Source organism: Musca domestica, unplaced genomic scaffold (assembly GCF_030504385.1).
Source record: "Musca domestica strain aabys unplaced genomic scaffold, Musca_domestica.polishedcontigs.V.1.1 9, whole genome shotgun sequence".
NCBI classification, from domain to species: Eukaryota; Metazoa; Arthropoda; class Insecta; order Diptera; family Muscidae; genus Musca; species Musca domestica.
This window is the reverse complement of record NW_026712435.1, coordinates 18,087,754-18,112,770: the sequence shown is the minus strand read 5'-3', so window position 1 is coordinate 18,112,770 and position 25,017 is coordinate 18,087,754. Positions and strand designations below refer to the sequence as shown.

The window sequence follows — 25,017 nt, the reverse complement described above, 5'->3', positions numbered from 1 at the left end:
AATCGGGCGACCTGCTTATGGAGACGATTATCGGGAGATGGTCTGAGCCAAGAGAAATGACGGGTTGCCAAGTCACGTCATTTATCAGACCGGGTGACACTATGGATAAGTCTGGCGAACTGTGACACTCTCCTCTTATTCGGGTGGGGGCATCCTCGTTAACCGTGCAGAATGTGGAGCAGTCAATCTGCTCTGCCAGCACTGATCCCCTCTGGTCATTACCTAGGACGGAATGCCACAACTCATGGTGGGCATTAAAATCCCCTAGTACCAGGCGGTTATTGCCTACCAATAATGGGCTAATATCAGGCAAATAACGCGGTTCACAGCTATTAATCGGCGGGATATACACATTAAGCACCTCTACCTCGGCAGTTCCACACTTGACTGCTACCCCCATACATTCCATGTATGGGTCACTAGAGACTAGCTCAAGCGAGATAGGTCTGTACTGAACAGAATGGTGTAACAGGAACGCTAATCCCCCACCTCCACTTCTGGTGCGATCCTTCCTTAGTACGTTGTAACCATAACAACGTTGTAGGCTGCAATTTTCGTTCAGCTTGGTTTCCTGCACCGCTGCGATCTTAATATTCCTCCGACTCATAAATTCCACTATCTCATTTATTTTGCCTCGAAGTCCGTTGCAATTGAATTGCAAGAATGATGCACAATCCGGAGTTGGAACAGCAACATGTGGCGTTAGGTGCTGCGGTGTTGGTTGCTGTTCTGGAGACTGCGGTGGAGTGCCATACTCCGACGACGTCTCTGACGAGGACGACGAAGAAGAGGACTCGCTGGGGACTACGTTACTGCAGCAAGTCGCAACATAATCCCTTTCGCTGTAGTCTCGCAAACGCCTTAATCCGGAACAGTTCTTGAAGTGCACCCACTCTCTGCATCCATTACATCGCACCGAGACAGATCTGTGGTGGATGACGTTCTGGTCAATCCGGTATCGTAGAACCCGCTGCCGTGGGATTGTAGAAGCTAGTATGTCAAATTCGGTGAAGATCGGTTCAGATATAGCTATAGCTCCCATAATATGCACTCCAGCTCAGAAATATCTTTGCCAAATTTTATCGAGATCGGTTCCGATTTGGATAAAGCTCCCATTTATATTTTTATCCGATTTCAAATTAATTGTGCACCAAATGGGCAATACAAGTCCGAATTTAAAAGATACAAATGCTTCTGCATATTTATTCTTTTGAACTTTAAATTATAATTATAATCATAGCGTGTATGATTGAATTCTCCCATGCGCAGTTCTACTAAATTAGCAAAGCGACTTTAAGACTTTCTTTACTGGTTTAGGTTGTAGTACCCATTACGAACTTTAAATACGAAATTTAAAACAATTCCGGTGAATAATATTGCTAAAATCGTCAAAATATCGAATAATAGGAGGTATCGTTATATGGCTATTGAAACAATTCCGGTAAAAAAAGTTCATCAACATATCGAGAGGTACCGTTATATGGGGGATATACGAACGCGTGGGCCTGCATATGTATTTTTCCAAAGGCTGGTCGCAAAACTGGCAAAATACACACGTGTGGAAAATTGTAGCCTTCTATATCAATTCGTTCGGAGGATATCGTGATTACAACAGACGGACATCGCTAAATCGACTTAAAAGTTGACGCTGATCCAAAATATATACTTTACAGGGTCTACCATTAGTATTTCGAGGATTTACAAACGGAATGACAAACTTAATATACCCTCCATAGAATGGTGGAGGGTTTAAAAATAACCACTGTAAACAATTTCCAAAAAAAAACCTACCTGTGGACAACACTTATCAATAACATCCAATAGCGGCGGCTCTGTTTCCGGTATACCCAATGCCTTCATGAGATTTTTCACTTCTTTCAAAATCATTGCGGCCAATTTACGTAGATATGGACGATAACTGCAGAGCAGTACTAAGGCATAGCCTTCGACAAAATGCAACGTGGTAGCCAGGGGAATTTCATTCTTTTTACCACTATCCGCCAAGTTTATGACCGTGGCTTGAGTAATGCTCGACATGCCACTCGAGGTAATACTGGACGTAGCACTTGAATTGGTATTTGTAATACTTTTCACATTGCTAGCACTTGACAATTGGCTGGTGGCTGTGTCTTTGCCCACAATATTGGTGGCAACCGATGCAGCCATGCCCACAGCCTGTGTAGCTATACCAGCCTGTGTGGTATTGATCGAACTTGCAACTGTGGTGGGGGTTTTCAGCATGCTATTGTTGCCGTTGCTACCGTTCACATTGATGGCACAGCGCCATATGTTCAGAAATACAAACAACATTCGTGTACAATTCTCCAATAGTTGCGGATAAGTGTCGGTGACATCGCGCACCAGAAACTGTGTGTAACCGTGCACGACATCCTGACGCCAATCCGGAAAATCTATAACCAATGTTTGCAACGACTGATGTGTTAGCATACGCAACTCCTCGTCCATGTGTACGGTGAGGCGCGACAATAGGTCGACCAATTCTTGCGGTGTCATTGTGTCGGGTATTAGACGCGGCACTGCGGCCACACAGGTCCTAAAGAGATCGATGCGTGGTTTACGTTCGCCGGATAGCATTTCGTCGGGTTCCTTGTTTTGATTTTGTGTATTTGTCATCATCAGCGGTCGTCCATAGTGAACGTCGAGAGCACGCAGAATATCGACGAAGACACGACGCACATGTGGAAAATATGTGGACATGCCAATGCTGCGAGCCGTATCATCGGTTAGCATTTTATTGATGTAGGTCTTCTTGACACGCAGTGTATTGCCCGACGGTAGGACAGGCACCGTACGCGGCATTGGAGGTTCGCCGTCTTTTTGTTGCAGCGAATCGGCTACAACAAGAAAAGCACGTAGACCAATGCTCATCCGTTCGGGATTAAGAATTAACTGGAAAAAAGAATGGAGAGAAAAGAGAGTGTTTATCAAAATATGGCAAATCTATATCTATAAAAGAGGGAAATGTTTGTATGTTTGTTTGTAATTTATGGGCTCGAAAACCGCTAGGCAGATTTTCCTGAAAATTTCCAAGTATACTACAACATCGCCTGAAAGTAACATAGGCTATAAAAACTTGGAACTGGATACCTCCCCAATATTTAGATTTTATATGCACATATCTATTGATCGATTAAAACGAACGTACATTTGCCAAATTATATTGAAATCGGCTCAGATTTGGATATAGCTCTATTATATATTTTCGACCGATTTCGTTTATTTGATGCACCAAACACGATATGTATGTTCAATTCCAATGACATTTGAAATATATGACGGGATTTTGATCAGAAAATAAATTAGTCAAATTATATTGAAATCAGTTCAGATTTGGATAAAGCTCTAATATACATTTTTGGGCGATTGTACATATTTGATGAACCCAACGCGATATGTATGTCCGATTCCAATGAAATTCAAAATGTGTGACGGAATTTGATACAGAAATAAATGTTACAAATTTTATTGAAATCGGTTAAGATTTAAATACAGCTCCCATATATATTTTTGGTCGATTTCACATATTTGATTCTCCAAACATATTTGATGCTCCAAAATTGCAATGAAATTTGGAATAAAGAGTTATAAATAATAATCAAATTGTCAAATTATTTTGAAATCGGTTCAGATTTGGATATAGGTTCCATATATATTTCGACCGATTTCATGTGCACCAAAAACGATATGTATGTCCGATTCCAAACAAATTCAGAATGTGTGACAGAAGTGCCGAAATTTACTACCAAAAAATCCAATTTATGTTGAAATCGGTTGAGGTTTGCCTCCTTTATATATTTTCGGCCGATTTCACATATTTGATGCAGCAAACACGATTCCCTGTGTTGCGGGATAAAAATAAATTGTCCAAATTATATTGACATTATTTGAGGTGTGGATATGTCTCCCATGTACATTTTCGGTCGATATCGTATATTTAATCAAAGGTGTGAAGGTGTGACGTAATTTGGTCCAAAAATAAATTTTGTCAAATTATATTGCAATCGGTTTAGTTTGGGATACGATTGTGTCCCACAACGCCTTTGCTATAGTATTAGGCGAGGATACCATTATTATGGGGAAGTATGGAAACAGAAACTTCACTCAACTTAAAAATATTGCAGTTTCCTACACGCTTGGCTTTTGCTATGAAATTTATAAATCCGAAAGAAAACTCTTCGTGTATGCGGACTAAATTTGGCATGTTCCTGATTTTTCCATGGACAGCTGTGCCTGGCATATTCTTGAATTTGTGTTATTATTTTTTTTTTTAAACCACAAACTATTCATACATAAAATTTTGAATGCAAAGGGTGGTTTGAGATATCGAGAGTGAGAGAGAGAGAGAGAGAGAGAGAGAGAGAGTTTCGACACTAAAGACATTTGCTTTTATAAACATTACATCGCAAAACATCATAAAAACAAGTAAAAAAGCAGTAAGTTCGGCGAGGCCGAACTTTGAATACCCTCCACCATTTGGAACGAATTAGAAAATTTTCAAAAAAATAAAATCCATTAATTTTTTTTTAAATCTTTACAATATCTATTATAGGAAGGTTCCGATATATGGGGGTATATATGATATTGTGGACCTATTAAGACAAGTCTATGTCTGGATGTAAAGTACTCACAAGGAACTCTTTGTGTGGATTTTCAGACAATACGATTTGAAAATGTGGCTAAAATCATCACAATACCGAATATTGGGGGTACCGTTATATGGGTGCTATACGATATCATTAACCTATATAAAGAATTCTCTGTCGGGGGATAAAGTGCTCACAAAAACCCCTTGTGTACAATTTCCGTTGAAAAATGTGGCTAAAATATGGGGGCTATACGATATCGTGGACCTATATAGATAATTCTGTGCTGAGGTATAAAGTACCCACATGGAACTCCTTGTGTGGATTTTCAGACAATTCCGTTGAAAAAAGTGGGTAAAATCATCAAAATATCGAATATCGGGGGGGGGACATACGATATCGTGGACCTATATGGATAATTCTGTGCTGTGGTAAAAGGACCCGCACGGAACTCCGTGTGTGGATTTTCAGACAATTCCGTTGAAAAATGTGTTTAAAGTTATCAAAACAACGAATATACGGGGGTACAGTTATATGGGGGATATACGATATCGTGGACCGATATAGATAATACTCTTCCGAGGTATAAAGTACCCATAAGGAACTCCTTGTATGGATTTTCAGACAATTCCGTTGAAAAATGTGGCCAACATCATCAAAACACCGAATATAGGGGGGTACAGTTATATGGGGGATATACGATATCGTGGACCATCGTGCACCACCTGCCTGCAGACAAAAGAGAGATCTGTGCAAAATTTTAGCTTCCTATCTTAATTCGTTTCGACTGTAGTGTGAATACAACAGACGGACGGACGGATGGACGGACTAAATCGTCTTAGAATTTTACGCTGATAAAATGATTATTTCGATGAGTTACAAACGGAATGACGAACTTAATATACCCTCAATACTTTTTTTGGTGGAGGGTATAAAAAACTAGTTAAAAAAGAATCTGTCGGTTTTGCCGATAAATGTATATCCTCAGCCATGATTATTCAAATTGTTGACCCTTTATGGAATAGATTCCGACAGAATGGGCCAATATAGTCCATTTTGTATCGGACCTAAAAAAATTATATTATATATATATAGAACAGTGTGGCTTATTTGTTCGGGATACCGTAGTATTTTGTTGTTGCAAAATGGTCAGGCTTATCCGTTTATTGTTGTTTTTATAAAAACAACGTTTGTTTATCAGTGGAGAATGGAGAATGTTTTTTGTCATAGAAGTTATTTTTAAAATAACTTCTGGGGAGAATATCCCAGACAAAAACAAGGGAACTGATGAGGATTGGTGGCTCCTTCCGAAACCTAGGAATTCCCTGCCTTACCCCCTGGTAAACATTACCATCGTTCTCCACTGATAAACAAACGTTGTTTTTATAAAAACAACAATAAAGGGATAAGCCTGACCATTTTGCAACAACAAAATATTATATATATATATATATATATATATATATATATATATATATATATATATATATATATATATATATATATATATATATATATATATATACAAAATGGACTATATTGGCCCATTCCAAGGCAAAAATATTCTATGGCGACTTATAGTGAAATTCGATGGAAAATATTTGTGTCTTTGACGTTATCCTTTTAAAATTATGTTTTGCAGGAAAATTGAATTGAAATATGAAACATAACTTTAACCTAAAACAAGTAAGCAAAGGCTACAGTCGAGCGGGGTCGACCGTTGGATACCCTACAACACTATAATAAACGATACAGTTTATATAGGCGAGATACTTGAAAGAATTCCAGAAGATATTGTGACAAATTATAAAAGAAAACCATCAGGCTTCGTTCTCTAATTTTCGAATAATAGCAACTTAAACTAATTTGCTCATTTCCAATTTATTGGTAGATGTTGCACTTAAATGGTCTTCCTAGATCTGGAACCAATATTTCCCAAAGACCTATAATTTCTTAGAAGTGGCAAAAGATTAACATTTATTATTGGTTTTTGACTGAAACGCATCTATATGAGATACAGACATTTGACTATATTCGTTAACGAAATAGTCAGAAGTGCGTCTTTCCTGTATTTGTGAATTCTCTAAAAAGTCTCTGGAATGGACATTTTCGTATTTTGTCTACAAAAGTTGGCAAACTATTTCATACATTGAATATTTTTGGATGGCCATCCAAAACTGCTTGGCTTTTGCAATGTCCGGTAACCCCCTTTCAAATGTGCGTGATGATCGGGCGATAATTACGACCTGCCGACAATTTTGCAGTTTTTTGGTCCATTTCAACCCCTAAATATATGGCGATCACCTCCAAAAAGAGTAAGCTTCTATTCTGGCCCTCATCTTATCCCCATGCGAAATTTCGTAAGGATCGGGCCATAAATGCGATCTGTATATGATATTCGGATGTCATAACTACTTAGTTTTGTTAACTGTAGAAATATTACCAAATGTTGAATTCAAAATGAAAATATGCCAAAAATATGACAAAATTGAAAAAATATGAGAAAATTTTACAAAATCAATATTTTCATCTTTAGAGAGATATTTTTATGCGATTTTTATAGACGTTTTTTCTTTCTTGGCAGGAAAGAATTAATGAGAACTGTCGAAATCAGTTCAGCCGTTCTCGACATCGGTTCAGCCGTTCTCGAGATCTTTCAAGCATATCTTCTTTGATAAACATATATATCGCACATATTTTGCTATATATCCGATTTGTTGGATGTTAACATCAATGTAAAGGTCAGAAGTAACCTTGTCATGGCTTTGTGACGGTTTAATGAAAAATGTTGAATTTTTTCAACACAAAATATATGGTCTATTTTACCCGCTAAATATTATCCGATGACCACCCAAATTGGTAGGCTTCTTCCCCGTCCTAAACTCTAGCTACATCCGAAATTCCGCGTCGATTGGTCTATAATTGCGACCTGTATAGCTACTGCAAAATCCGACATTTTTTCAGTATTTGGTCCATTTCAACCCCTAAACATTTGGCGATCATCTCAAAAAGAAATAGGGTTCTATTCTGGCCCAACCCCGACCTCCATTCCAAATTTCGAAGACGGACGGACGGACATACATAGCTAGATCGACTCAGCTCGGCGAGCTAGGATGATCCATATATACTTTCCTATGTGGGAAACCAATATTTCGTGGTGTTACATAATTTTTGGCCCAATCAAACTTATAATACCCCCAACACATAGTGTTCAAAGACCTAAAATGGTAAAGACTAGACAAAATGCATTTTGAGCAAATGGTTTGTGTCTACAATACATAGAGTAACAGCTCATGGCAGAGACATGTTAATATAAAAACCACAGTTACAGAAACAAATAACCAATAAAAATTTGAAAAATCCAAAATTTTTGTTTCGAAATTTTATTCCATAGTCCTTTCCAAAAATTTGCATATTGCTTTAGCGGTTTAAATCAGTTAACATTGCTGACTATGTAGTTATGATATCGTAACAACAGAGGTATTTTCACAGGGTTGCCATGTTTTGACTCTGTCTTGTCCTATCTTTACACTTCTATGTCTTTGTAGTGTTGTAGGGTATAAATATGATGTTGAGTTAAAGTAGGTTAGGTTAGATTAAAGCATGCATGCCTGTTTGAACAACCACTCCATTAGGTGACATGCTGGTTGATTGTGTTCATCCTACTTGAAGAAGCATTATTTGAGAAAGGAAAGAAGGAGAAGTAAGAAAATAGAGAAGGAGTTAAAAGATAGGAAGAAGCAATTTATGACTGTATATCTACGTTGTGATCAACGTGTTGTCTTTAGAAATCTTAGTCTTCTGCCTAACTGAAGCATAGCTGCTGGTTCAGTTCAGGCAGAATTTGCATATCAATTGGCCTCTGTCTGACTCCAAAGAGAGTTGGACAATGGTAGAGTAAGTACTCTACCGTCTCGGATTCCTCCTCGTCCTGACAGAGTCTGCAGTATTTGGCCCTTATGTTACAGTGACCCGTAGTTTGACCCACCATAAGCTTTAGGTCAGATTTCGCCAATGAGACATTGATCTCCGCTCGGAGATCACTGGCCATATTTTCTTGGAGACATTACATTCCCTTCCAATCAGCCAGTTCTGATGGAATCTCCCAAGGTAGTGCTTGTGTAATACTTGGGAGAAGTGGCATAAGGATGGCTTCACTGAACTGTCGATCTCTTAATCTACTGACTCAGATCCGCGTCTGGCAAATTCATATGTTGATTCATTGCCAGACTTTCAGAACTTTTCCAGAGCATTCCAGAACAGTCATAGATTTGATTGTAAAGGAATTAAAAGCCTTCAAGGCCACCTGACCATCGACATATATAGTTAGCGGTCTACTCAACTCTTTGATTCTTTTTTTCTGCAGCTCCATGACGTTCCTCATAGCAAAGATTTCAGCCTGAAAAAAGCTGCAGTCGGTGTTTAATCTCCGGATATTCAAGCATTCGCGAAAGACCCCAGCCTCCGTTCCACTTTCCATCTTCAAATAATCGGTATATATGGTTAAAATGTGGAGTGTTCCGGGTCCAGGTATTCCTGTTACGTATATGGATGTCTATTGATTCGAAACTTTTCCTAGGTGATATAAAATCACTCTCCACATATTTAAGAATAACAGCGTGTCCAAAGAACTGACTCCGCCATTGACCTAGTTCATTGGGCCACAGGGCACATATGGCAGCCTGTTCCCCTACGAAAACACTAATTAGTAACGATGGTACTCTTTGCTTTTGATGAAGGAAGTTTTACACAAAGATTGCCACCATACTAGCCCTCCATAAGTTGGAATAGGACGAACTATTGATATGTGGCTTAAGTCCCCAGCTTGAGTTGAGTTTCTGCAAGAGTAGTGTACGATTTAGCCTCTCTTCGCTCGCCCTTCGATATTCCTTTTCCAATTCAGTTTTTTTTTTTTTTTTTTTTTGTCAAGGATGATACCGATGTACTTAGCTTCCGTTGATAGGCATAACCTAACTCCATCCAAGAATTGAAATAAGTTTCAGAGTTTTAATATATCCTAAGACTTGTAGTAGAATTTTATAACAAATAATTTCGTTGAATATCCTAACATGTTACTATTCCGTTTAAGGGGAGTTTTTAATAATTTTTGAAAAAAGGACCAAAAATCCCCCTTTTGGGATCAGTAGTATTGCGAAACGGTAAGGATCAACCAATCTTAAACCGAAAATTTAAAGTCATGAAAATGGATTTCTTTTCTTTGGGTTTCTTAAGTATGTAAACGTCGATATACTTCTTATCTATTTTCTTAATATACCACCATAATTTAGCTGAAAAGGAAGATACTCTGATATTGTATCAGACCGAAATTCTAATTATTGCTTAATTAAGTGCGAAAACAAAATTTCAGGTTTTTAAATCTTTCTCCAATTTTTTATATTAATTTTATTAATGGCGTTCTGCAGACATTCAAAAGACTACGAAACAGCGGATCACCTATCTTAATCAGAATTTAAAATATCATATTTACTATACGGAAGGGCATGACTTTGCTTTACAGGAAATTAATGGAATGCAGGGCCCCTTTATTAACATTTTAAGTAATCGAATATAAATCCACAATTGCATCACATAATTTACTTAAGGCATAACATATTTCCCACCTCACTTACCTTAATTGGCCTGCCCACACACAACAAATCATAGACAATTTCACGCATGGCAAAATCCAAACGTTCTTGAGCAATAAATTGTATAATTTTCACGAAAATATTCAATGGAGTATCACGTGGCACAACACCTTTTGAGCCTCTGAAAAAGTGATGAAGAATGCACAATTAGTGAGATAATTTTCAAAATAGCTGCATCAACTTACTTGGGAAACAAAGAATTCACAATGCTTTGCAGGCGTGAATGCGTTGCCGAATTCGATTCACACTTGATACGTATCATATAAACCCACAAGAGACGATATAACGATTCCAATGCCACTCGACTCATTTTGGCATCACGATTTTTCAAATTACTCAAACACATCGCCAGAAAATAATGCCAATTGGTTAGAAAGAATGTTTTTTGCGACACACATAGCAGGCAAGTTACCAGCGGGAAAAGGGCAAGACGATGTTTAGACTTGGTCGAAGCATCCAGAGTTTGCGTATACAATAGCTCGACGAAATTTTTCACACAAGGAACATTGACTTCATTTTTGACAGCCTGAAAGAAAATAGAATTTAAAAGACAATTGTTTAGTTATTCTTTTAAATTACAAAAATATTGTTGGCTTTGTTTTTTTTTTTTAATTTAAAAAAAAACCGGATAGAAGCGACCTAAATGTACAGTGTTGTGTACGCACTCCGAGACCAATCAGGCCTACCATGCGACCCAATCTAATGGAAACCGAGGAGATCGACTCGACATCTAAGAGTAGTCATGGAAAAGGACAATACGTTGTATTGTAAAGAATCGACTTGATCGCAATTTAACTTAACTCTCAAAACCCTAAACCCAACAATATAAATTGTCGGGTGGCAGATATATTTTCTATCTTTAAAAAATTCTAGTATTTTCTTTTATGCATTTTCTAACCAACATCACGTAGGTCTAATTTCGAATACAAGTCTCCTCAGATCCTTTGTCCTTTCTGAACATCGACAGTTATCTTAAGCACAAACAATCTAACAACTGAAGACTTTGGTCATTAAAAGTCGTTAGATACGTATTTGCTTATGGAATTTAAGCGGCCAGGATATAGACGTTACGCACATCTTCTTCAAATTGTGCCCAGTAAGAGTTCAGACGACTGCACCAACCTGAAAATAATTGGGCTAAAACTCCCTGGATTGTTTAGGCAGTCGATTAGGAGTTGGTGGCATCTGTGACTTTATCAGTATGAATAACACCCCGACTTGCCTGACAGGATTTTTGATCTAGAGGTTCCCTCTAAGGTGATGGTACATAAGCAGTTTGAAGTTTTTACATGACGTACTTTGTAATATATCATAAAGGAATGTCAGAGCCGCCCTCGAATCCTGCCATGGTTTTTCCTTATAATTTGACATTAATATAATGTCAAGCTGCTTATGTACCCTTACCTATATAGTGTTGTTCCTCCCTCTGTAGTTCATGTATATCCTTCCTGGCACCTGGCCGCGGTGGGGGAGTTTTAATGAATGACTCCCACTATAACACCCAGGCAGGTATGGCAACAAAAGCATATGGTTATGCTGACGTACGAAAAGGACCTTCACCTTCTCATGTTATCTCAGTTCTCAGGGCAGCATTCTGGCAGGTCTGGATTGTTGTTGTTGTTGCAGTAGTACATATAGATGTTTGTATTTTGCTTTAACGGACTGTAGCCAGTGATCTTCTACCTATCACGTTACCAAATGTTGCCGGCTAGCGAGGATCTTCTTCATATTTTTCATTTATCGCAGATAGCTGTGCCTCGCTCAGATGACTTGGACATGCTGTCGAAAGTGACCCCTAAAATCTTGGATAGTTCGTGGTCGAAATTGTATTCCCCTCGACCTGCACATTCAGATCTGTTCTCACATCACAGACAATGTGATAAGGAGTGTGGCCGTTGATTTAATGCCGGATATTTTCCTCACGTGGAAGTAGGCGTCAAGTTCCGCGAGATATGTGTTCAACATTACGCATATGCCATCAACACCGGGGACCAATGCTTGATGGTACAATCATCTGCATACGTTACGATTTCTATACCATATGGGGGTTGCTAACAGTTCCCGAGATATCACCCGACAATGGGGAACTCCCTGTTTCCCGCTACGGGGTTTGGACTTCTTATTTCGGAATTCCACGTACACTTATATTTGATTATCTAACTTTTCCAACTTGGCCAGAGGGTAGTTCTCTCTACTTACTTCCTCAAACAGTATGGCGTTGTTGACGGTATAAAATGCCTTTGATATGTCAAGGACTACCAAGGGCTATAACACGACTTGTTCTGGTTCAATCCTCTAGTCATATGTGCCGGGGTGGAGTAAAGCCTCAAAAGTCTTAGACAACAGCGAAATCGACCTGTACGATTCGCCTTTGCTGGCATTCTTATTTGGCTTCAGTAGCGGGACCACCTGACCAATTTTCCAGGCTTCGGGAACTATGTGGGTGGCTAGCGATAGGTTGAGAATTTTCGTCAGGTACTCAAATCCCCGGCGTATTCAGCTATTTCATCATTACCATTGAGATTCTGTCTGGGCCCAACGCTGATGACTTAGCGTTCCGGATGACATTTGCAACATAACCTATCGTAAACTGAGATTCCTCTTTGGCGTAAAGAGATCTAATACGACGTAGCACTCTTCGATTCGCCCTGTCGCTCTCGGGGAGCACAATTCCAATTGTCGGTTAAAATATCGACTCACCTCTTCGGATCAGTCACCGCTACGTCGATAAAAGTGACTGAGGTCCTATCATCATTTTTTTCCAGGATTTGAGAGCGATTTAACCATTACACACAGCTTACTCATATCGGTTCCAATGTTGCAACACTTCAGATGTTCTAGCCACTTTTTCCTCTTATGCTCCTGTACCAACCGGTTGACTTCCACTGTCAAATCACTGATTCCAGGATCAGTAGGGATGGAACGATGGAGATCATCACGCTCATTTGCTAATCCCACCGCCTCTGCTGGGAAATTTGGTCTTTTCTCGTGTATTCGACCAGCAGGTATATAACGAGCGTGCATAATATGCAGCAATCAATCTGCTCTGCCAGTTCTGATCCCCTCTGGTCGGAATGCCACAACTTATGGTGGGCATTAAATTCCCTGAGTACCAGGCTGTTATTGCCTGCCAACAATGGGCTTATATTATACAAATAACGCGGTTCACAGCAATTAATCGGCCGTTTACAGCTATTAATGCCTAAATAATCCAAGTTTGTTTTGGTGAACTTAATTTAACTTTTAGTTCCATTCTTTTGCAGATTTTTTGGCTCAAAATTCAATATTAAAACCAGTTATGGTTGCCACAACTCTAATAGAACTCATCAAATTGCCGTAGGATCGTTTAGGTTAGATATGAAATATTTAAGTGACTAAAGAGCAATTTGATATCGAGATTGGCGACTTAAACAGTGACATAGGATTTCTCTTCAGGCAGTTGGATGGAAAACAATAGCAGATATTTCTTCCTTTCTCGATACAACACCTAACTACTTTATTCTATATTTGCTTCCTATACTTACCGCTGCAACAGGAACAAGGATCTCCACGAACAACCCAGCCAAAGCATGCTTAATATCCTTATCTTTTAATTCCAAAAAATACTGACCACATTCGTGCATAAATTGAAATGAAGCTTCGAATTCTTCAATGGGTACCATCTGGAAATGAAAGGACATAAGCGTTTTAATTAATCATCTCTAAAATTCAAATTGATGACCTTACCTTAACTCTAAAGAATTTCATGCCCATCAACAAACTTATAATACTCTGGGTGGTATGAGGAGATGGCTCTTTGGTGCGCAGTTCTTTTAGTTCAGACATAAAACGTTTACGCACCGAACTGAAACGTGACTGGGCCAATACTCCAATTACCTCGGCATACAAATCGGCAATCATGTGGATGTTATGGGCATTGGGATTATTCTGGAGACCTTCCTTGTATTTGAAATGTTTAAAGGCCAGATTTTCAATGCTACGCACCAAGTCCTCATGGCCGGGATGGAAGGAAAGTTGTTTGAGAATTTCAATGAGGGCCAAGCAGAAAATGAACTCCACCGCCGCCTCACGACGTTGCAGCTGAAAATCCAATTCCTGTGAGTTCAGCGTTTTATTGGCATTTACAGATTTTTCCATGCGCTTGAGATCGTTTTTAATTTCTGCATCGGATAGCTGGCGCCGGTGCCAGGCCAACAGGGTGTGCAGCAGCGAAGGTAAACAATGTTCGGCCACATTACCCAGGGCGGAGAGTAGCTGATCGAATTGTTGATCTTCGCCGCGTTGCAGTAGTTTGGACAAGGGTTTATCGGCACTTTCCAGCATAACCAACTCGATTTTCTTCTCGGCCTGCTGGGTGAAATCGGAAAAGAGGTTACGCATAACAATTTCCCCTGGCCTTAAGAAGTTGCCCTCCGTGCTGTTTTCCATTTGAGCGGTGGAACAGGTTGGGGTGTTATAGGGCATAATATTGATTATTGAAGATCTTGAATGGCTGCCCCAGGGCAATAGGGACTGACGTTGGGGTATAAGAATGGGATTGTAATTACGATTTGAGCCATTTTGGCTATTGGCTATGCCAGGATAATTATTGAGGATTTGTTGATTTTGTGTGGGGGTCATATTTGCTGGACCACAGGCCAGGCCAGAATTGATAATTGCATTATTGTTGGCAATATTTCCGGAGGCTGGTGCTGCTGTGATATTTTCGAGCACATTTCCCACGCCAGTTGCCATCAATTGTGACTCATTAAAGGTACTACACTCCACGTTATTGAATGTCTGTGGCAAAGGACTTTCCTCATTTGTCAAAATATTTGCATTGTTATTTACAGTATCGCCCACGCTGGCGCCGTGGTGTATGGGCGATGTGGAGGCTGCCGCCGCACCACCAGAATTGGTTGCTGCTGCCGAACTACGTGCCGAGGACGACTTTGGTGTCGATGTTTGATAATCATTGGAGTTGAGCGAATGACGTTGCGGTGGTGTTACGCACACTTCATTGTTGTCGGGTGGCAAGGTGGTTGTTGTGGTACTAACTGATTGTGTATCTTCATAGCCAGCAGCAGCTCCTCCACTCCCGCCTCCACCGCCACCACATCCACTTCCTACAATAGGACTGGCAGCATTTGCTGTTGATGATGATGTGGGAGATTCTGGAGCATTTGTGGTTGTTGGACTACCCAAAGTCGTTGTGGTAGTCAAATTTTCATTTTGGTTTGCATTTAAACCTGGAAAGCAATGAACAAAGAAATGTGTTAGTGAGGAAATTAGTAAAAAAGAAAAAAAACGAATGTCACGTATAGAAAATCTACATAGGGACAGTGAAACCTCGCATAGGGAACACAATACTTTAGTACACTTGTCGACGGCAACTTTTTAAAAAGGATTTGGCAATTATGGTGCATCAGATATTGTCTTTATATGGAAAGAAAGGTGTGCGCACACAAATGGGAGGTTTCACTTTACCAATTTGTTCCAATGACCCACAAGCTATAAACAACACATTGACGATGATCAGAAATCATCTTTTTACTGATATTCTGAAACATTGCGATGATAATGGTGATGGTGGGTGATGACACTTGGCCAGTAAAAATGTGTTGCAAACTCTGAATGAGATGAATAGCTTCTGATGCCGATTGGAGTCAAGATGACTGAAATGTAATATTTGGATGAAAATTTCAATGCAAAAATAGCAATGGTATGAAATGAAAACTAAAATGGGAAGGGTTTAATTTCAAAATTCTGAATTGTGTCTAATAGCATTCTGATGATGTGAATTAAAAGCCAAAGACACAAAAGCCACCAGGTATTTAATTGAAATATTATTGTACCCTCAGCCATATGGCAACAGAGGGTATATATTAAGTGATACTGCCAAAACGTCATTAAAATAAGGGGTTCAGACCCTATGTTTCTTTCGACCAAATCCGTTTCAGGACATTTGGAGTCGATCTGGCGTTGTCCGTCCGCCCCTCTGTCTGTCTGGCTGGCTGGTGCGCACGATAACTTTCGAAGGAAGTATCCGATTTGGTCCAAACTTAGTATATCGTAATATTATTATCGAACTTAGACAACGTTTGAAGATGGGCAACATCGGTTCTAATTGGTCGAAATTTTCAACAAAAAAAAAGATATTTTACCGCATAGAAAGGGAAACGATAATCCGATTTTGCTCCATCTTTGCAAATCCAAACATTTGCGTCAGTGCTAAGTCAGGTAAGAAAATGGCCAATATCGATCCACTCCATCAAGTACCTCCCCCAAAAAGGGTCAAAATTTTGAGTAATTATAATGCTTATAAAATGTGAAATAAGCATCCGATTGTCTTCTAATTAGACATATCACAATATTCTTATTAACCCATGGTCTGGTGTGAGGATGAACTATGTCGATCCACTCCTTCTGGTACCTCCCACACAAAGGGTAATAAAACACGAAATTAACATCCGATTTCTTTCTGAATAGACAAATCTCAATATTTTCATCAAACAATATCTGTTATGAAGATAATAGAAATCGGACCATTACACACACCACAATATTTTTATTAACCCATGGTCTGGTGTGAAGATGAACTATATTGGTCCACTCCTTCTGGAACCTCCCCCACAAAGGGTCAACATTTTGAATATTCATGAAGCTCATAAAACGCGAAATTAACATCCGATTCCAATTAGACTTGGCACATCCCAATATTTCCATCGACACTGTTATAATGATGGTAGAGATCAGACCATTTCTCTTTCCCCCACAAGGCGTAAACGTTTTGTATAACAACAACGAACAAAAAATCCGAAATAAGCATCCGGTTCTCTTCAAATTCCACAGATCACAATATAATATTAACCCAAGGACTGGTGTGAAGATGAACTACATCGGTCCACTCCTTCTAGTACATCTCCCACAAAGGGTAAAAATTTGGAATCTCCACGAAGCTTATAAAACAAGAAATCATCTTCCGATTCCACTCAGACTTTGTAATCTTAATATTTCCATCAACGCGATATCTGTTATAAAGATGGTAAAAATCGGACCATTTCTTCTGCTACCTCCCCCACATAGGGGAAGGTGGTCAATATTGTCATTTTCGTATGCGACTTACGTCTGAAAAAAATATTACAACCTGCCAGATTTGAACTATATCGACCACGTCCTTACTTTGAAATGTGCGTGAGGTTGCAGATATAGTGGACCGAAGTATTCCGCTTCATCTAATACTGAAAAAATTGGGATGACCAAAATTTAAAGAAAATCGAGAATTTATTTCCAATTTTAATGCGAATAATAAAGTTTTAACCTGTTGTGAGGGAAATTATCAGAAGGAGAACAAGAAGGCCTATAAATTCCATATTTACATCAAATCTCTAGTAGAGAGAAACAGCTGACTTGTTTCACAAGTTGTGAGAAATTTGGGGAGGCACCAGAAAAGTTGGTCCAATATCTATCATTTTCACAGCAGATCTCGGGTTAAAGGATATATTGGTATTCGAGAAATTTAAAGAGAATCGGATGCTTATTTCGAATTTTATGATCGATTTGGTTATTCAAAATGGTGACCTTGTTTTGTGGGAGGTGCCAGAAGGAGTAGATCAATATTTCCCATCTTTGCGCTAGGTGTTGTGTTAATAAAAATAGTGGAATGTGTGAAATTTAAAGAGAATTTGATACTTATTTCGCATTTTGTAAGAAATATACAGGGTGAGATGAAAAACTGCAACCAAGTTCAGACTGGCTATCGTTAGAGCACTCCAGCATTTAAATGTGAATAAATCTTTTGTGTCTCGTACCAACGCTCGTTACCGTGATACTGGTAGCATAGCCCGACGTCAAGGAAGTGGACTTGATAGAAACTCGCGTTGCAGTGGCCGAAAAATGGCTCGTGAGCTGAACATATCGCAATATTCCATTCGACAAATATTGAAAAATGAGCTCGGGGTAAAGCCATTGAAATTCCTAAAAGTGCAAAAACTTACACCGCAACAGAAAAATAGACTCAAAAGAGCTAAAGAGTTGCTTCGCTTGGCCGAAAGTGGTGAACTGCCGAATTTGGTCTCGTCCTATGGGAAAACATTCGTTGTCCAACAGTTTGTAAACACACAAAATGATCGTGTTTACTTACCAAAAAGGTCATCCGAAGTTTGAAGGCCATAATTCGTGCCAAATGTGACCAATTCGAACAAATCTAAACTTATTCTAAAATTTGATGGTATTTCCGACATTTTTTGCTTTCATTCAATAAAATTGAAGAAAAAAAGTAAAAATTATGGCGTTTGACTCTTTTGCAGTTCTTTAGCTCACCCTGTATAATTAAAATATTTCGAAGAGATGTATTCTACTCATTACGATTTCAAAAATTACAAATTCCAAAACATGGACGAATATTGAAACGTTTTTCTGCATTTTTATCGAATAAGAACTAAAAGTGTGAAATGAATTCCAATTCAGTTATTAATTGATGCTAAAATCTTCAAAATACCGAAACTCAAGATGTTGCCTTATATGGGGATCTATACCAAATAGTCTATCAACATTGGAAATATTCGGCATTGCTAGACTGTATCGTTTGAGAATCCCATTCACCAAATTACAGCTAATATTGATTGGAAAATGTATCTGAATCATCAAAAATAATAAAAATCGGTAGGTTCCATTGAATGGAGCCAATATCAAATTGTGAACTTTTATTGATATTTTTCCGTGAGAATGGAAAATATCCGATTCTCTGCAACGTTCAGAATACCGAAAATTAGGAGGCACCATTGTCAATACCTATTATTGAAGACAATACAAATTGTTGAGAAAAATATCGAAGCTTCATATTAAATAAATCCATCTAGATTTCAAAAGACGTCCATTTATAAAATGACTATACATTATGAGGCCTCTGAAGAGTACTTTAAGGTATTATTAACGAAATGACAATCTCATGTTACAGGATTTAAAATGTTGTAATAATTTGCAAATAACTGCAAATTTTACACGGATGTAAGTTTTTTTCGTTTTTCAAACCATTTTTACCAAAATTTTGGTTATTATCGTTACAAAACTTATTGTTTTGGGAGTCTCCCAAGTGATGGCAACTCTCGAGTTGACAAATATTGAAGTATTATCATACTTGAAGTGTGTCAGCGAATTGTTCATTTCATATCTGTATGGAATCCGACAAGACGAACATAAATACAAGATATAAAGACAATATCTTTTGACGCAGCCAATGACTTTCTTCCTCCACTGTAGTCTTTTAAGGTTTCAAAACTTAATTTTGAAATATTATCTTTGAAGATCCATGTCCAAGAAATAATCTCAAATAAAATGTGTCTCTTATGAGCATATTGTTTCCAAAGTCAAAAAACATTGTCAGATATTCTAAAACTATAATGAGTTGACAACAAAAAAAAAAAACATAAATCCCTATATTTAGATACAAATGCGTATAAAGAAAAAAATACAATTACGTTCACATATATCTTGATTATGAAAGATATGATAAGCCTCGCATGTTCGAGTGTGTGTGGTGCGTTTTGACATTGATCGAATGATTTGACAATGATGAACAACATTACATAGAGAGCAATAAAATATTCCGAAATAAACATTTTCCGATGAATGTGAATGTAAACAACAACAATTGCCAAGACGATATCAACAATAGTTTAGCGATAATAACACAAAAATTGAACAAATTACAAAGATAACACCACTTTGGCAGTACAAATACGGAGCAAAATAACTTCCAGTCGACTCTTTTTCCGTGATGTACATGACGAGACAAGAAAAAAATAAACCCGTAGAGGCTATTTTGGTTTCGACGATACCATGTGGATTTTTGCCTTGGGGACGACAGCTAAGGTGAGAAGCTAAAAGAATTTTTTTTATCGTGATGAAAAATTTAGAAAAATGTTAGAACTAGCAGATTTTTTTTGACATCACAGGAGAGTTGTACCAATATTTAGTCCGACCTAACTTTTTGCTAAGGCCAAGTTTGTTTCTAGAACTGACATAAACATTCATAATATCACAAAATTCACAAAGTGGGCCTAAGAAAATTTGGAAAAGGATTTGGCAGAGGCTTTAAAATTACCTATTATTTGGCAGTACTAAATATAAAATACTAACAAGTAAGCAAAGGCTATAGTCGTTCGGGCCGTCCATGTGATACCCTACAATATGTTGGAAGCCCTCTTATTTCCCAAATCCGTTTTTGAAATTAGCTTAGTTTTTTCACCGAAAAATTTTAATTTCTCTTTTGTCCATTTGAACCCCTAAATGTACATCTTCAAAAACAATAGGCTATAGTTCTGACCCTAACCCTACCCCAGGTAAAATGTTCTTAGATTTTATTCTTTTCTGGCAAAGTACCATTCCAAATTTGTGAAAATCGGTTCAGCGGTTCTTCACTTATAAGCGGAATACCTGAAATCTATTTCTATTACATATATATTGTACCTATTTTGCGACATATCCCATATCTTGGCTATCAGCATCACTTTAATGGTCAGAAGTGACTTTTTAATGCATTTGTGATTTGGCCGGTGGAAAAAATATTCGCGGTTTAGTGGAAATTTCCGTATTTTTTTACATAAAAATTATAGTTTATTTTACCCGCTAAATATTGTCACAGCCCCAAGCTCTAATTCCGTGGCGATTGTTCTACAATTGTAACCTGTAGAGCAGCTGCAAAGTCAGGAAATTTTTTCTGTTTTTGGTCCATTTAACCCCTAAATATTTGGCGAACATCTCCAAAAACAATAGGCTTCTATTCTGACACTAACTCCCCCTCCATTTTCATTTTTCATTTCATATATAATTGCGACCTGTAGCGTCCTTACAAATTAAAATGAACAGACGGACATACATAGCTAAATCGAATCAGCACGGTGAGATAGGAAGACCCATATTTAGTTTCCTATGTCGAGGATCAATATTTCGAGGTGTTACATAATTTCTGGCCCAATCAAAATTATAATACCCCAAACACATAGTGTTTAGGGTACAAAAATTAAATATTAATTACACTGTGCAACGCAAAAAATAAATACAGGGAAAATCCAGCAGATTATTAAAGTAGAGCTAAAAACGGCGTTTTGAATGTTTAAATCGCAAAGTAATCTAAATAGAGGGGCTATTTTCCCCTCTTCCATACTTTTGGACATTTTCGGATTAAAAGTACTCAGAATCCGCTGAATATCAAATACAAAATACTAATTACACTTTGCAACACCAAAAATAATTACGGGGGAAATCCAGCAGATTTTGAAAGTTGAGCTAAAACACGTAAAAAAGCTGTAAGTTCGGCCGGGCCGAACTTTGAATACCGTCCACCATTTGGTACAAATTTTGCAATTTTCAAAAAATTAAAATCCATTAAAAATTCTGTTAAAATCTTAAAAATACCGAATGTAGCCGTATATTAGGGGCTATACGACGACGTGGACCTGCATACGCCACTTTTGTCATAAGTCTGCACAGAAAATTTTCTGACATAGGCTGTAGTATCCATTACGAACTTTAAAGACACAATTTGAAACAATTCTGGTAAATAATGTCGCTAAAATCATCAAAATACCGAATATCAGGGGGTACCGTTATATGGGGTCTATACGTAGACGTGGACCTGCACAGACAATTTTCTGCCATAGGCTGTAGTATCCATTACGAACTTCAAATACCAATTTTGAAACAATTCCGGCAAATAATGTCGCTAAAATCATCAAAACACCGCATATCGGGAGGTACCATTATATGGAGGCTATACGAAGATGTGGACCTATATGGCTCATTTTCAATACCAAAAGTCCTGCAGACATAATACACATTTGAGTAAATTCTTATCAAGTTTCTTCATTTCGTTCGGAAGCTAAAGTGATTTCCACAGACGGACAGATGGACGGACGTTATACTTTGTGGGATCTAAAATGTATATTTCGAGGTGTTACAAACAGAATGATAAACTTACTATACCCTCCATACTATGGTGGAGGGTATAAAAAGAAGACGCGTGTATTGGAGTTTTGAAAGTTTACATCGCAAAGTAAACTAAATAGAGGGGGTACGCTTTTTGAAAATTTCGGATTTATATTCCTCAGAATTCGTGCGTTTCAGGTGTATAGTGTTTTCGGCAATATAGCAAATAAAAGCTCGAGGAATATTTTGGTTGAAAATTTTAACCCTCAAGTGAGTCAACAAAGTAATCTTTTTGGTCCTTTTTTAAAGAGAAGGTTGAAAACTCCCTTTAAACGGGTTCGTAGCGAGTTAAAATATTCTACAAAAACTTTTTACAAAAATTTATCAATATAGGTCCAGGCATTTTTGGTACAGCCATTTTGTATAGAATATTTCTTCTTTTGACGCCATTCGCCTAAAACGAAATTGTATATTTCTTTCAGGCGTAAAATCGAAAAAAGTCTGAGGAGAATTCGATCAACAAAAATATAGATATTTTTTGGGGAGGTTTATGGAAATATTTTTATTTTCATTTTATTTATTTTTATTTCTTTAATTATTTATATATTTATTTATTATTTATTTATTTTATTTTACTTTTTTTTTTGTGCATCGCTGTATATTTCGTAAAAAGAGGACTGAAAGCTTTTTTTAATTTCATTATCGCAGAGGCGAAGTTACGACGAACACCCAAGCCTAAATGAAGTTCAAATGAAATAGAATTGTTTCGAAATACCTCCATCCCCACCACCAACTCCATTCGAAAAAATCTGCAAAAGTTCATGAAATGAACGACTCGGTTTGGTATTGTTATTCATATTAGTTGTTGTTCTTTTTTGTGTGTTATTTTACAAATCCATGTTTGCTAAAATTTTAAAAATAATTATAAAATTAGTAAAATAATTTAATTTTTGGAAAATAGCAGGGAAACGCTCCTTCCAAAAAGTTTTTTTTTTTTAAAGAGTAACAATCCTCTCCAAAAACAGCATTCAAAGGGTTTAAAATATGGTGTATACTTAACATAAAGCCCTATGTTAATTATACGCTCACAGGTGCCAGCCACTCGAACATAAAAAACAATTAAAACAAGTAAACAATTTGTAAGTTCGGCCGAAACGAACTTTGACTACCCTCACCATTTTAAAATCTTTCAAAAATTCTGTTAAAATCTTAAAAATACCAAATATAGCTGTTTTATAAGGGTCTATACGACGACATGGACCAACATAGGTAAATTTTGTCATATTCAAATGCGAAACTAAAAAAAAATCGGTGAATAATGTAGCTAAAATCATTAAAACCCCGAATATCGGGAGGTACCGTTATATGGGAGCTATACGAAGACAATTTTCTGTCTTAGGCTGTAATATCCATTACGAACTTCAAATACCAAATTTGAAACAATTCCGGTGAATAATGTCGCTAAAATCATCAAAATACCGAATATCGAGAGGTACCGTTATATGGGGGCTATACGAAGACGTGGACCTGCAGAGACAATTTTCTGTCTTAGGCTGTAGTATCCTTTACGAACTTCAAATACCGAATTTGAAAGAATTCCGGTGAATTATGTCGGTGAAATCATCAAAGAACAGAAATTTGGGAGGTACCATTATATGGGGGCTATACCCAAACGTGGACCTACATAGCCCATTTTCAATACCAAGAATCCTGCAGACATAATATACATTTGTGCAACATATTATCAATCTACTTCAATTCGTTCGGAAGCTAGAGTGATTTCCACAGACGGACATCGCTACATAGAATTTTATGCTGATCAAGAATATATATATACTTTGTGGGGTCTAAAATGTATATTTCGAGGTGTTACAAACGAGAAAAAACCCTGTGTTCGGCCGGGCCGAACTTTTACTGCCCTCCATCTTAGGGTAAGTGAAACATTAGACCCCATTATGACCCACAAATACCAATTTTTAGACAAATTCGTGAAAAAAATGGAAAAAATCAACAAAATATCGAATATAGGGAGGTACCCTTACATGGAGACTATACCAAAACGTAGATCTATATATCTCATTTTCAATACCAACCATCCTAGATACAATATAAATTGTTCGGACAGACGGACATTTGCTGATTATGAATATATATACTTTATGGGGTCTATGACGAATATTCAGGCAAGTTACAAACAGAATGACAAAGTTAAAATACCCTCATTTCCAAGGTGGAGGGTAGTGAAATAACTGACAGACTGAGATCAATGCACAGTCGAAACGGCTGAAGTTTTGCACGAGGGTTAGTTAGTTTGGGTGCGTAAAATTTGAATACTTTGAATGGACAAACAGAATTCTGAAATTTGGAATGAATGTCACTGAATAAGTGCAGGATAAATGTAACAAATAAATTTGGAAACTCAAATCTTAAGGTTACAAAATTTTCAAGAATGGCACTAAATTTGGCATGAAAATCAAGTTTGGAAAGTAAGTTAGGTATATGAAAGGGGGTTTTGAAATGTGTGCGAACTGTACTAAATGGTACTAAACTTGGAATAGTTTGGTTTAGAGTGAACGGATAAAGCTGGAATTTTTTGGGGTCCCTGTTGGTGGTTGGTTTGCCATATAGAGTAGGTCTACAATAGTACGACAAGTACTAAATAGTACTATATTTGGTATAATTTGTTTAGATAAAATACTAAAATTGGATATTTAGGGCTTTGTTGGTATTTGGAATTGAGATATGTTTTTTTTTTTTTTTTTGTTTTTGGGAATATGTACGAGAATTGTACGAAAAGTACTAAGTAGTAAAATAGTATAGATAATAATAGAACTAAAATCTTGATGCCTGTAGTTTAA

At 37.6% G+C, this 25,017-nt stretch overlaps 1 protein-coding gene across 8 annotated transcripts in view; it reads right to left on the bottom strand.

The window, feature by feature from the left end:
- LOC101893717 (protein furry) overlaps positions 1–25,017 on the bottom strand; it is a 353,570-nt gene that overhangs the window by 283,472 nt on the left and 45,081 nt on the right. For 3 of the 8 annotated variants that reach the window (XM_059131614.1, XM_059131610.1, XM_059131616.1), the window contains exons 1-6: positions 22,935–23,044; positions 13,979–15,480; positions 13,777–13,914; positions 10,438–10,778; positions 10,235–10,373; positions 1,792–2,910 (exon numbers count right to left, since the gene is read on the bottom strand). In XM_059131614.1, coding sequence (XP_058987597.1) covers positions 1,792–2,910; positions 10,235–10,373; positions 10,438–10,778; positions 13,777–13,914; positions 13,979–15,480; positions 22,935–23,016 — 3,321 coding nt within the window. In that variant the 5' untranslated portion in view covers positions 23,017–23,044. Of the gene's footprint in view, positions 1–1,791; positions 2,911–10,234; positions 10,374–10,437; positions 10,779–13,776; positions 13,915–13,978; positions 15,481–22,934; positions 23,064–25,017 lie in introns of those variants that run through there. The other 5 variants (XM_059131613.1, XM_059131611.1, XM_059131612.1 and 2 more) reach the window with 3 other exon arrangements.